Source organism: Centropristis striata, chromosome 11 (genome assembly GCF_030273125.1).
Source record: "Centropristis striata isolate RG_2023a ecotype Rhode Island chromosome 11, C.striata_1.0, whole genome shotgun sequence".
Lineage (NCBI taxonomy): Eukaryota > Metazoa > Chordata > Actinopteri > Perciformes > Serranidae > Centropristis > Centropristis striata.
The window spans coordinates 9,582,825-9,596,755 of NC_081527.1; the positions used below are offsets into that span (position 1 = coordinate 9,582,825).

The 13,931-nt window shown below is 39.0% G+C and overlaps 1 protein-coding gene across 2 annotated transcripts in view; it reads right to left on the minus strand.

The window, feature by feature from the left end:
• The window catches only part of LOC131980796 (probable G-protein coupled receptor 158), a 98,275-nt gene that overhangs the window by 20,828 nt on the left and 63,516 nt on the right, over positions 1 to 13,931 (minus strand). For both annotated transcript variants that reach the window (XM_059345099.1, XM_059345098.1), the window contains exons 6-7: positions 11,862 to 11,971; positions 8,352 to 8,590 (exon numbers count right to left, since the gene is read on the minus strand). In XM_059345099.1, the coding sequence (XP_059201082.1) occupies positions 8,352 to 8,590; positions 11,862 to 11,971 (349 nt within the window). The remainder of the gene's footprint in view (positions 1 to 8,351; positions 8,591 to 11,861; positions 11,972 to 13,931) is intronic.

The window sequence follows — 13,931 nt, forward strand, 5'->3', positions numbered from 1 at the left end:
CTGCAAAAATCAATATTAATTATGTGGAATGTGGTGAAAAGGATTCCTTTAACTGCCTTTCGGAGGTATGAAATAATGTCTTCTGATAGATGTTGTGTTTGCTGCTCTCTGCTGCAGAACAAACAGATGATGCTTGTGTGAAAAAACATGTTTATGAAATAAAAAATATGTTCAGTTTTTATATTTTTGCATATAAAAATTAAAAATGAGCATCGCAAAGTCTGTCCTTGATGCAAACTTTATGAGCTGGTTGTTGTTTTGTTTGCAAACAGCACCAAGAACTGTGCCAAAGGAGTGTGTTGGCATATGAGTCCATAAAGTCTTTACAGTGATTACAGTCCATTAATATTCATGAATAGGCCCAGCCTATAAATCATCTCTAATTACTTGGTACTTAGCCTCTGAATCAGAATGCATGGAGAGCTGCTTGCGAGAGGGAAAAGGATAACAATTCCAGCTAATGCAGATTAATTGTGGATTCAAATGAAATGCTTATTGTTGACATTGTCAATACTGTTTCGCTTCAGTTCCATTCTGCTCTGCATTTCAAGACAAAATGGGATGATTTATTCATTTCTAGTCAGACATGTGTTTTCTTGTCAGCATTATAGCAAAACAAGCAAAAACACAACAAAAAGCAATTAGATTCATTTTCATAAGCGCTACATGCATTGTTAAAATGCTCAGAAGCAGCTTTGCAGGGTGCTTCCTGTCCTACGGTGCAGCTTCAGATCACCACTGTGTTCTCACTGGCTGTCATGGCCAACAGCGGGGATCCCTCGTTGAGTGTACTTGAAAGAGCACACTATATACTATCCACCGGGCTTAATCCTAGATTTTATTCTCCTGTTTCTTCTGTGTTTTGTTTTCGGTTGACTACTCCTCCTGGAGTTTTGGTCCAACATACACTAAAAAGGTATCAAATCAACCAGCTTGGCCATGACAAGAGTGCTTTGACTTTTCTAAGGGTTTCAGCAAACAGTTTTCAACTTATTCTGCAAAAACACACCAAAAAGTCATTGCTAGAGTGCAGAGGGAGAGGAAAATTGACAAAAAAATAAATTTGGAAACTGCGCTCGAGGCTGCAGATGCCACTCTACATAAATAATTTATACATAGAAACGTGGAAAAATTTGTCTTCTCACTCACATTTGTCTGCTAAAGCAGTTAGAGTTATAGTTTGGGCGTAGGACGCACAGATGCGCCACCAACACGCACCCACAGCCTCATAGACCGCCATGTTAAAAGGCGGGAACATTTCTGGAGGAAAGCAGAGATACCAGTTTCTTCTGATCGCTCTAAAAAAACAATTTCTTCATTTTTCCTCACAAAACACATTCAGGAAGACCTCAGGATGCTCAAAGTGAAGTCAGTTCAATGATTGGAACTACGGTTTGGCCAAAAACGCTTTCTGTTCGAGGGGAACTTTTAGCTGTTTTTCTCTCTCGCAGCTGCAGTTGATGGCTCTGCTCTGATTGGTGGTTGCTCACAAACAGATAGATAGAGGGAGACCACACACACACACACACACACACACACACACACACAAACAGACAGGACAGACAGACATGTTGAAAGCTTGATCTGCCACATAACTTAGCAACAGTAGAGATAATATACACTGTAATAAATTATGTTGGAGTCATTTCATTTTACTTAATATATTTGATAAAATGTATTAAATATAAATGCATCCTTGATTTTGAGGCAGTTGTTTAAGAAACTTTAATATAAAAATGTTTGAGATAGAGTTTACTTATTTTGATCACATTAAATATAATCTTTATGTGTATGTAATTCTAAATCAAGAGAATTTTGAATGAATCCAGCACAATAGAATTAGTCAGTTTTTAATTGACAGGCACTTCCTGTTAAGTTGTTATTAACTCAACTTGTAACGTAGTTAGATTTAATTAATAACATTGCGTGCAATCTGTTGCCTCAATTTTATTGAGTAGTTATTGTTTATCTCTTTTTACAGTGTACTGTAAACTACTTGGCAGTGTCAATAATATATGGGTGAGAGTCATGGGCCAGAATCAAGCACACTCAAAATCTCTTCAGAAATTTTCTAGTTTTCTATCTCGTCTTGAACGTACACACAAATACACACGGACAGACACGGATGTAAAACCCCAAATAGAGAAATTGTTGTGTTTCATTCCATTTAAAGTGCTGCGTCCGTGGGAAGCTGTCACGGCACAAACACGCCGTCACTTCCTCTGAAGATGCTGTCGTGTCTCCAGAGCGTCCTTAGCCATCCTCCTCTCACCAGCTCCTTCTTCTTCTTCTTCATCTCCCCTCCCTCCCTCCCTCCCTCCCTCCCCGGCTGGTGGAAAACTCTCTCTGCATCATTTCCCTCATCCCTCCAAGCTTCATACTTCACAGGCTCCACTCTTCCTTTTTTTTCACTGCTACTTCCGTCTCTCTCTCTCTGTCTGCCTGTCCATCAGTTTTTCAGAGGCAGACCAAGCTTCTCTCAGGGATCCATCCTTTGCCTCTTTCCAAACAGGATTAGTCTCCCCTGCTGTCAGACTGGCTTCAGTGAGGTGCCCATCACTGCCTCCCGCTTCAAGGGTCTGCCATTAAGAAGCTATAACACACAGACACACAGACACACAGACACACACACACACACACACACACACACACTCAGACACACACACACACACACACTATGCCCTCTCACCGGACACATGATGAGAACTTGCAGCCTCTTACCAATACAATCACTCTTACTATTAATTGTTGCTTTTTAGGGACTGTGAGAAATGTATTTTTAATTTAAAGATTGATTTGGAATGGCAGACAGGGGTCTTTCATTTTTTCTTGCCTTATATATAGTTTTTCTATTTCTTGCAAGATTTACTGAGGAGGAAAAAACAGTTACTGTACGTCAAAATAGTTGCATCCAAACATGCATTTTGTGTGCAAAATACCACAAAAGTGATTTTCACCTATTAGAGTGCTACAACACTTAAATTCTGTAAATTGATTTCAACATTATTCAATGATAACTGCTGATTTAGCTCTTAGTTTAAAAAAACAATTGTACATACAAGTATGTTTTTCTTTGTATATTTGCACTTTTTTCTATCCTATTCTTTTTTATTCTACTTCTCTTACTTCTGTCTTCTCTGGCATCTGACAGACGGTAAAAGCAAGATTTTCATTTTGCAAGGAAACGTGTTTCTATTGTGTATATGACAATGAACTTCGAATTGAATTTAAAAAAATAGGGAAAAAGCTGGAAAGCTAAATAAACATAATTTGTTATGTTTTCCACAATAGACTGACATCTGCTGATTCCACTATTACTACTACTAGTGCAAACCATGGAGTTCCCATCGAACCCACACAGAGCTGTCAATCATAACATTACACCACTGTTTTATCTCGTGAAATAACTAATAAAAAACCAAACCTATCAGAAAACTTTAGACCAAAGATGTAGTTACTGCAGTTCTCCTTTGAACAGCAGAATAGATTTCGAGCATTTATGGCCAAAAAGTTCAAAGAGTCCAGGCAGTTTTTCCAGCTGCCCATGCTTACTGAGGGGAAAAACAGTTACTGCACATCAAAATAGTTGCATCCAAAGATGCATTGTGTGCCATATGTCAACAACAATGAGTTTACCTGATGCAGAGGACAAACTATTACAGGTTTTACGACACTTCAAGTCTGTAAATCGATTCTAGATTATTCAGTTACAGTAGTGATAACTGTTTATTTGGCTCTTGATTAAAAAACAACAACCCCAGAATGATAAGTGAACCTAACACAATCTGTTATGTTTTCCATAATTTTCTGCATCTGCTGATTCCACTACTGAAGTGAATTTCATTCATTTTCAGCTTGAAATTGGTGTTGAGTCGAGTTATTACGAGAGAGGCTGTTGCAATTTATTTCACAGTCAGGCAGAGGGTCCAAAGCACAGGGGTTGTTTTTCTAAGTCCAAAATAATTCATAAAGTAATTTGTGTAAAGTCCCTAAGGGGGTCTAGACTGGTTACTTAGATCCTGGTTTACTGACAATTTATATGTGGCTTGGTTAGGTTGGTATATAATTCAAAAACGAAAGGAAGAACGGAAGTCAGAGTGATGGGAGCAGTGGTGGAAAAAGTATTCAGCTCCCTTATTGAAGTAAAAGTACTAATACCACACTGTGAAAATTACTCCACTACAAGTAAAAGTCTTGCATTCAAAATGTGCTTAAAGTATCAAAAATAAAATTACTTGTTATACAGACTAGCCCCTCAGATTGTTATATATATTCCAAATATAATAAAATAATTGAATTTACTCAAGGTCGGGCTAATTTGAACTATTTAATATAATGTTATGAGGTTTTATTTTTTTAAAAATGTGTCATCACTCTAAATTAATCCTGTTTTTGGGTTAAATCTCGACCTGAAAAGTAACTAAAACCAGCAGCTAAATGTGGTGGAATAAAAAGTACAATATTTACCTTAAAATGTAGTGAAGTAGAAGTATAAAGTTACATACAATGGAAATACTCAAGTAAAGTACAAGTACCTCAGAATTGTACTTAGGTACAGTTCTTACAGTCATGGAAAAATTATTAGACCACCCTTGTTTTCTCTAATTTCTTGTCAATTTTACATTTGTTTGGACAAATATAATGATAACAACAAAAATAGCTCTTAAGAGATTAATTTAAGAGCTGATATCGAGCCATTTTCCATGGTTTTCTTGATAATGATTTTGGTTATTATCAAGAAAACCATGGAAAATGTCTAGATATCAGCTCTTAAACTAAACTCTTATCAGCTATTTTTGTTGTAATCATTATATTTGCCCCAACAAATGTACCTTTAGTTGTATCAGGCATTAAAATGAACAAGAAATTGAAGAAAACAATGGTCTAATATTTTTTTCCATGACTGTAATGTACTTATTTACTTATTCACAGTGGGTGTAAGCATAACATAAAATGTGCTTGATTGGTTTTCATATGTTTTACAATGTAACATAACACATTGTGCCATTTTATTCTGTGATAAATTATTGTCCAGTTAAAACTAGATAGGCCTTGTCCTCTGGAAAGTCCTCAGAGACACACTTGTGGTGAAAGGCTGTAAAAATAAATGAGGCACACGGTGGCACCTCCTGCCCTCTGGAGGAGTTCTGCTTTAATGCTGGTTGCTGCCCGAGACACTGTAAGAGAGGGGTGCTCCATCTCATTTATCAGTGCACCCCATTGTTAACTTAACACACAGCAGCATCCAGTTTGTGAGCAAAAACCCATCAGGGAAAGGTGAATCACACAATGGACCCTATCATCAAAATTCACAACTGCATCCATTTAACCTCAAGTTCAGAGCGGGGCTTTTTAAAACGCTGCTCCGCGGGGCAGGGCGCTTAGTAAACAGGCCTATTACAGCACAATCATGTCTTCTGGCAAGCGGAGCGGCATGTTTGGGAGCATTTTATGCCTCTCTTAAAGAAGGTGGCTCTATTTATCTCCAACAAGAAACCTGTCAAAGCGGAGACGTTTATCACATTTGTACAAGATTCTGCAGCCCGTACCTGTTTATGTCTGTCTGACGTGATTTGTCACTTGAACAACAATAGATGCATTGTGCTTAAGACTCGCCGGAAATTTCAAGATGTAGTTAAACAACTTCTATTTGTGCGCAATCCACTTTCTGTCGTGTTTTTATAAAGCGTCCGAGGAGACTGCAATGTCCAAAATAAATGAGTCCGAGATGGCTGCAGCTCCACTGATGAAAACTCACTTCTGTGAGGTTGCAGAGTATCTTTTGCCTTCCTGTGGCGATCCGTCTTTGTTTACCTTTTCACCATGCTGGCACTGGAGCCTCAGGACCTTAAACCCACTCATAACAACATTGCTCCAGTCAACAACTCCCCAGGGAGCCTTTAAGTTACTCTTTAACGAGGGACTCACTCGCAGAATACACGATTGCAGCATCGGAGGCAGTTTTTATGTGAATGTGTATCTCTAGAATATTCAGTGCAGAGGTAAGCAAAAGTTTGGAGAAACTGTGCTGGAAAATGAGATACTGCCCTATAAAGGCCGACTGCAGTGAGAGGGTACAACTGAGAAAATGGTTGTTTTAACTGTCAGCAAAATGGATTAGAGGTATAAAAGTCATACTGCACCAGTTGTACATGTACAGTCATGGGAAAAATTATTAGACCACCCTTGTTTTCCTCAGTTTCTTGTTCCTTTTAATGTCTGGTACAACTAAAGGTACATTTGTTTGGACAAATATAATGATGACAACAAAAATAGATCATAAGAGTTTAATTTAAGAGCTGATATCTAGACATTTTCCATGGTTTTCTTGATAAGAATTTTGGTTATCATCAAGAATGGGAAATGTCAAGATATCAGCTCTTAAATTAAACTCTTATGATCTATTTTTGTTGTTATCATTATATTTGTCCAAACAAATGTACCTTTAGTTGGATCAGGCATTAAAATGAACAAGAAATTGAAGAAAACAATGGTCTAATAATTTTTTTCATGACTCTATGCATGAGTTCATTTTTATGCCTTTTGAACTTAAATTAAGTCACTGCACTCTCTCTTAGCACTGCCCAGGTCCATTATTGTTTGTTCTTTTGAAGTTTTTCTATCATTCTGTAGCTTCCCAGTAGTGTTTCTTTTGTATTTATATCCCAACATTCACATTTCGTCGAGGTATGTTGTGCAGACAGCATTCTCCCTGTTTGGAGAAGCAGAGCAACAGAATGGCAACTAAGCTATGAACTCCTGTACATTGTAAAAATAAACTTTCTTCTGAGTTCCCAGTTGGAGATTTCAACTGTAACACCGCCTGAAATCGGATTTCCGACTCTGAAATTTAGAGGAAGCTGGCCTCAAATTCCAAGGTGGTGGAACTGTAGTGACTGCTGGATTAATATACTGTTGTGTTGTGTTTCCTTTAAAGCAAGTTTGAAATAGTTGCATTAAAGAAAATGTGAATTTGGGATCTTTCCATTAACTGGCTTGGGGCAAATAAACTAAGCTGCATAAACATACTTTGGCCAGAAGATGGTGGTGTAATGTGTTGCTATCTGCCAGTAAACAGAAGAAGAATGTCTAGCCATCTAATATGGCTATAATGTTGAACGAGACTGAGGAATATTTTGATCTTGTTGGCCCACATGTATCTGTTGTTACCAGCAGTGGTGGAAAAAGTATTCAGATCCTTAATTGCAGTAAAAGTAATAATACCGCACTGTGAAATTACTCAACTGCAAGTAAAAAATAGCTAACAGACTAACTGAATTTCCCCTCGGGGATAAATAATTTTGAAGTCATTTTGAATTTTGAATATGAATTTGAAAAGTCCTGCATTCAAAACTTACTGAAGTAAAAGTACAAAAGTATCAGCATTAAAATGTACTTAAAGTATCAAAAGTAAAAGTACTAATTATGAAGAATGGAATCACTCAGATTGTTTTATATATTCCAAAAATATTATTGGATTATTAAAATTGATGTTTTTATGTAAGCAGTGTTTTAATTTTCTAAAGATAGAGCTCATTTTAAGTACTGAAAAGTAACTAAAGCTGTCTGCTAAATGTAGTGGAGTAAAATGTACAATATTAGTATAAAGTTACATAAAATGGAAATACTCAAGTAAAGTACAAGTGTCTAAAAATTGTACTTAAGTACAGTACTTGAGTAAATATACTTAGTTACATTTAACCACTAGCTACTAGAACCAGCCATATCTTTGCCCGTGTGAGGAGGCAACAGAGACCCAGACAACAGAAACAACTTCTTCTTCTTTTTCTTTTTCTTAAAGTTTGATCATTAACGTCAGTTAAATATTCGCTCCGTCCGAACTTACTAAAAGTGTTTCCTTCTCCAGTTTAGCACATTAACAATTTTGTAAAAAGACAAAAAACACCTCAAGCTAGCATACATGTTTATTGAATTTTGGTGTTTCCTCAAGCTTTTCTTATGCAAATCTTACAAAAAACAGAAATTTGTCGATAACTAACATGACTTGTGATTTTTTTAAATTTCATTCTCACCTCCGACTTCCAATTTTTTATGTAAATGGTACACAACATCGATTCCAACCAAAATGTTGTAGGTACTGCAGCTCGCCTTTGGACGGCAGAATAGATTTACAACTAAAAAGTTCTAAAAGTCACAAGAGATACGAGGCAGTTTTTCCAGCTGACCATGCCCGCAGCTTCTATAAAAGTTTAAAAACTAAACTTAATCTTTCCCCCCAGCTATAAGCCCCAAAGCTCCTTACAGTCAAGTGGTAAGCAGAACCAAAATGTCCCCCCTTGTTTCTTTTTCCTGTAAAGACATCACTACAAACAGAGACAGCACATGCTTACCGACAGCCATCATGTAGTCCCATCGGTCCAGCAGACACATGCTGAACTGCATTCCCTCCGGCGTGAGTCCTGCGGCGATCAGGGCCCGGCTCAGCTCCGGGTTCTGGCACACGGCGGAGGTCCAGGCCACCAGGAACCACAGCACCACCAGCAGGATCACCACCAAGAGCCGCAGGACCCGCCAGCTGGTCATGTAAGGCGTCCTCTGGGCCGTGCGGGACAGGAACACCTTTAATACCCTGGGGAGGAAGAGAGAGGAGGAAGAGGAATACTTGAGGCTGCAGCGGAGGTGAGTAAGAGATTCTCTCCCAGCGATTGACAACTCACGCCCCCGGCTGTTGCTCTTACTAACATGCTCACTTGAATTAGAAGGATCAGGGAGAAAAGGGCACTGCTATTTCAATTCATTCAAGTTCTTTTAATGCATGCTGTGATATCTCTTGTGCTGAAGGGAGGAATGAACAGGCAGGAACATGTCTGGTATGGCTTTTCGGCCAGAGCTGGTTCCAAGCCCGTGGCCAATTGCAAAGACCGGCAAAGAGTTGGTGCCACTGTGGAACCAGTTTTCCCAGCCAGGAGCCGGTTCTTTGGCGGTGACAAAAACAAAGAACCAGCTCCTGGCCGGGAAAACTGGTTCCACAGTGGCACAAACTCTTTGCTGGTCTTGAACCGCAAAATGCTACGTCAGGGGATCGATAGCGTGCTAACGTTAGCCGGCCATTGCTAGTGTGCAACAAAGTCAAAATTTAACATCTTATGTCCAGTGTAAATAAGAATGTATTCAGCCTCCATATGTGTTGTAGAGACTATACGTCTCGTATAGTCTGCCGTTGTTATTATATAGAGACTGTATCCCAAATCGGACGCATCTGCATTGCCGCACTTTCCGGTGTTTTCACGGTCATTTCGAATAAGAACGCCACCAGCAGTGTAGGTATAATTGATTTATACATATTTAAAAATCTACATGTGAAATTTAATTTATGTACATGGAGATTTACATGTCTAATTACAAAACGAAAGTAACTCTGATGAGAGAAAGCAGTAAAAACGCTCAGGCGACTCAGGCGACGATCTTAAAGTACATCTGTATTTTTACTGTACTGTATTTTATTGTGAAGGACAGAAGTACGGTCCGGGTGTGTTGATAACGATGCTTGATAACGGTGTTATTTATTTGGCTTACCCAGAAACATCCAATTTCCTCCGAAAAACTCGGCAGTCCCCATTGTTTTACAGTGAGGAGATCCAAGTGTACGATGTGGGATACAGTTAGCACACGGCTAATTTCACTGGCGTTAGCGTCCTTTAGCCGACTCTGGTAAACCCGAGGCTAACGTACACGGTTAAAACAATATACGGTTCGAAAGATAAGAAGTAAGACTTTAGTTTCACACCATTTAATTAATTGGAATCATAACATGATCATTTATATTAGTAGTAAATGTGAAATTTTGATAGAATCTGCCGAACAGTGTCCAATTTGGGATACAGTGACGTTACTTTCTGAGATGTTGGAGACATACACAGACGTCAAAAGTGACGTACAGACGTGGCTCTAGAGCCTGTGGAAAAGCAAACAGGTTCAGACCTGGTTCCCAAGTTGAACCAACTGTGAACCGGCCCTGAAGCTGCTTTGGTCAAAAAGGGGTATAAAAGAGGAACAAGGTTACAGATTTGTGATTTGTTTTGTTTTTTTATCCAAATTTTACCGCTTTCTTGGGTTCCAGTTTTCAATTTTTCAGCCTGTAGATGGTTCAACAAATGGAACCAGCACATTAGGCTGAATGCATGCAGAGGCAGTTTATTTATAAGTTGCACAGTATCTTCACTGTGTGCACACAAGACAATACCGCCTCTGAGAAGGGAATTAAAAATGCATCACATCAGCCCGAGTAGTTTTAAAGTGATCTGATGCTGGATAAGGAGAGCTACATAGGGACAAAGATAGCATGTAGTTATATAAATAGATAAATCCAGACATACAAGCAGTCTCTTCTCGGTTTACGATCTTCGTCTCCGCGCTGTGCTCATCTGCTGTCTTCAGACCAGGCTGTGACAAATCTATCTTATCTCTTATATATTCAGTGGGACCGGGCTGTAAGTGCTTGGCCCCGGGGCACACTTCACACCCAGCGAGCTCGGGAAAAAATCTAATTGGTAATTTTGCCAAGGGAACACTCCGACAGGCCTTTGACCCCTTCAACCACCTCGCCAACACTTGCTCAGAGCTGAAGAGCAGGAAGTGAGTGTGTCTCAATAGATACTTCAGCAGGCAGACGCAGATAGAACGAACCTGATGTGAAATTCAAATGTGCGTATTGACTGCATGCATGTGTGTGAGACCAGACTGAGAGGGAGCTGAATTATTGAAAATGAGAACATCTAACTCATAGGGCAAGTTAATATCAGGAGACGAGAGAGGGCGGGAGGAGAGGAGAGGAGAGGAGAGGAGAGGAGAGGAGAGGAGAGGAGAGGAGAGGAGAGGAGAGGAGAGGAGAGAAGGAGAGGAGATAAAGAAGACAGGAAACTAGATGAGAAGGGAAGTAGAGGAGAGGACACAAGAGAAGAGGGGCGAGACTATGAGGTGAAGAAAGGAGAGGAGAGTGTATAGGGAGGAGACAAGTAAGGATATAAGAAGAGAGAAAATTAGAGGTGAAGAGACAAGAAGTCAGAGAGGATATAGGAAGAAAGAATATTAGAGGTTCGGAAACAAGGAGAGAGTACAGGAAGAGAGAAAACTAGAGGTGAGGAACAAGGTTATAATAGTTTTGGATTTTTCATTAGTTTTAGTTAGTTTTTACAGTGATTTTTCTAGTTTTAGTTTAGTTTTTAGTTTTTGAAAATGCTTAGTTTTAGTTTAGTTTTTATTAGTTTTAGTGTTAGTTTTAGTTTTCTTGTAATGGGCTATGTGTTGGATGCCAGATTGAAAGAGGTCATAATAAAGTTTGCCTTTATTTCCTTTGGTTTATCCATCTCAGCCCCAATAAGGTTATTAACTCTTACAGTTCCGGGTGTTTTGAATTTTGGTTGTAGTGTAGACGTCCCAGTCTCAGTAATTATATTTACCATGTGTTGCATGTTCAAATAGAAACACTGAATTACGAATGAAAAAAGTTGACAAAAACGAAAACTAAGGACATTTTCACTATAATTTTAGTTCGTTGTAGTTAGTTTTATAACCACACAATACAGTTTCAGTTAGTTATCGTTTTTTTAAAAAATAGTTTTTATTTTTATTTCAGTTAACGGAAATGTTTTCTAGTTTTCGTTAGTTTTCGTTAACTATAATAACCTTGGTGAGGAGACAAGGAGAGAGTATAGGAAGAAAGGAGGTGAATAAGGAAAGGAAGTGAGGATGATAGCGGTGAGGAGACAAGGAGAGGAGTAGCAGGAAAAGAGGTGGGTTTTTTTTTTTTGCTTCTGAGGCAGGAATAATTCATAGAGAGATACAGGAATACATGAGGATCACTGGTCAGATTCACATGCTACAGTGTGAGTGGACAGTACCTGTAGAGCTTGAGGATTATGGTGCCGTACATGACTGCGAAGCCCAGCAGGCGGACCCACCTCAGGAGGACACAGCGGAACACACTGGGGTGGAAGTACAGGATCATCACCTGTAGAGAGGTACAGCAGCCTTAGTGTTCACACTTCCACTCCTCTCACATTCACACAGAAGACATCAGGAATGAAAATGAGTCTCTAGTGTGTGAGAAACCAGAGCTGGAGGCAGATTTGGCCTCACAGATATCCTCCGCCTCCAGAGCTCCAGCTAACGTCTCTTCAATGTACGTTGTTCATATGTCAGCTGCCAGAACACATTAGATATGACAGTTTGAAGGGTTAGTTTGTATCTCGCTGGTGGTATTTAACAACTGCGTACCATCATTTGCATGTAAATTTGTATTTATGTTTCCGTGTGTCCACATGTACAGCACAGGCTGTCATGTTTGGTCTAGAATAGAATCTGCCCGTGGCTCTTAAAATGTCAGCGTTTCATTTTCCTTGCTTGGTGTGAGGTTTATTCACACCTATTACTAATAAAGACTGAGAGGCTGTGGAGAGACGAGGAGTCTCACGTGTCACGCTGGGAGGATCACAGCTTCTATTTGCACTTCTGTTGCAGCTGCATGTCATTTCATTAGGGTGTAGCCCAGCGGGGCGCCACATGTCAGATCTCCAGTGACCCGAGTGAGGCTGAAGATCTGCTGCAGCGACTCTGTTGCTTGTTTCCACTGAAGCAAAGAGAAACCTGCTTCACTCACCTGGCGGATACACACCATCCAGGATGTTAAAGCACGACTCCCTCCTGAGTCGGTCTAGTCTCGCTGTTGTGTTCCGCGCCACTTCACACAAAGAATCCACAGGAAGTGGAGCTTTAACCTTGATGACTGCAGACTGCTGAAAGCTTCCACATCTAATGCTACCTATACATCAGAAGACTTTGAAAAGATTTTGAATAGACTCCTGAAAAACTATAGACTCACACCTGCTCACATCTAAAGACAAGTGTTGTTAGTCCCAGTCTAGTCTCAGACTGAGATTTTACACAGACTGTGAATCTTGCAGGGCAACTATTTACAAGACTACAAGTAGATTCTTTTAGCATTTTTTACCTACCATGCAATTTTTTTTCCCATCATGCTCTTAGTAAAAACAAAATGGAGGAGAAGCAACTTTTGGCTCCAGCTGCTCTAGTGTGTGCAGTGGATTGTGTTGAAAAATAAAAACAACAACAAAAAGAAGAGGAGAAGACGCCACAAAATGCCCCCTCACAAAGCTGAAAAAGGGTTTCTGTTTTTCTGACATGAAAAAAGTTACTATTTTACAGTAAAAATAGATATAAGGAAGAACAAATGAAAGGAACATTTAGAAATTAATTCACAATATACATTTATGTCCTATTTAATTAAAATGTGTTTAATTGAATAATTATATATATCAGCTCTATCAACTTTCATTTAGTTTATCATACATTAATCATTGATTATTTATTACTTATTTATGGATACATTTATTTATACATTTTAACTGGATCTCTATACTGTTCTATCTATTGGTTGTTGATTGTGTGACGTCACTGCGACTTGCGATCATATCAAACACGTTTGATAGTCTGGGACTGTGAAAATCTTTTGGTGTAAGCCCAGCATAAGATGTCTGATTAACTATAATATTAACAAATCTCAATCCTTTCCCATTATATTTCCTTTATGATCAGTACAGACTCCATGTGGGGGGCTTTAACTGAACAAATCAACAGCATATTCATGGAGGCGAGTATAAAAGTATAAAAAACAGAAGTTACGTGAAAAAAAAACGTGAATCAGAAACCGATCTATCCATCCATCCATCCATCCATCCATCCATCCATCCATCTAATTTACAGGGTGTCATTGTAAACACATAACTGGCTTACTGAGGAGAAAACAGTGCTGAAAATTCAGTTTGTATTCCTTTTCATTATACAATTTAATCTGTGAACCAACAGATTTTACCTTTTAGGATAGGATTATATGTGGTTTGTCTAAAGGAGTCAGCCAACCTCTTCTCAGCCAGTGTGAGCTCTGTTAGGCT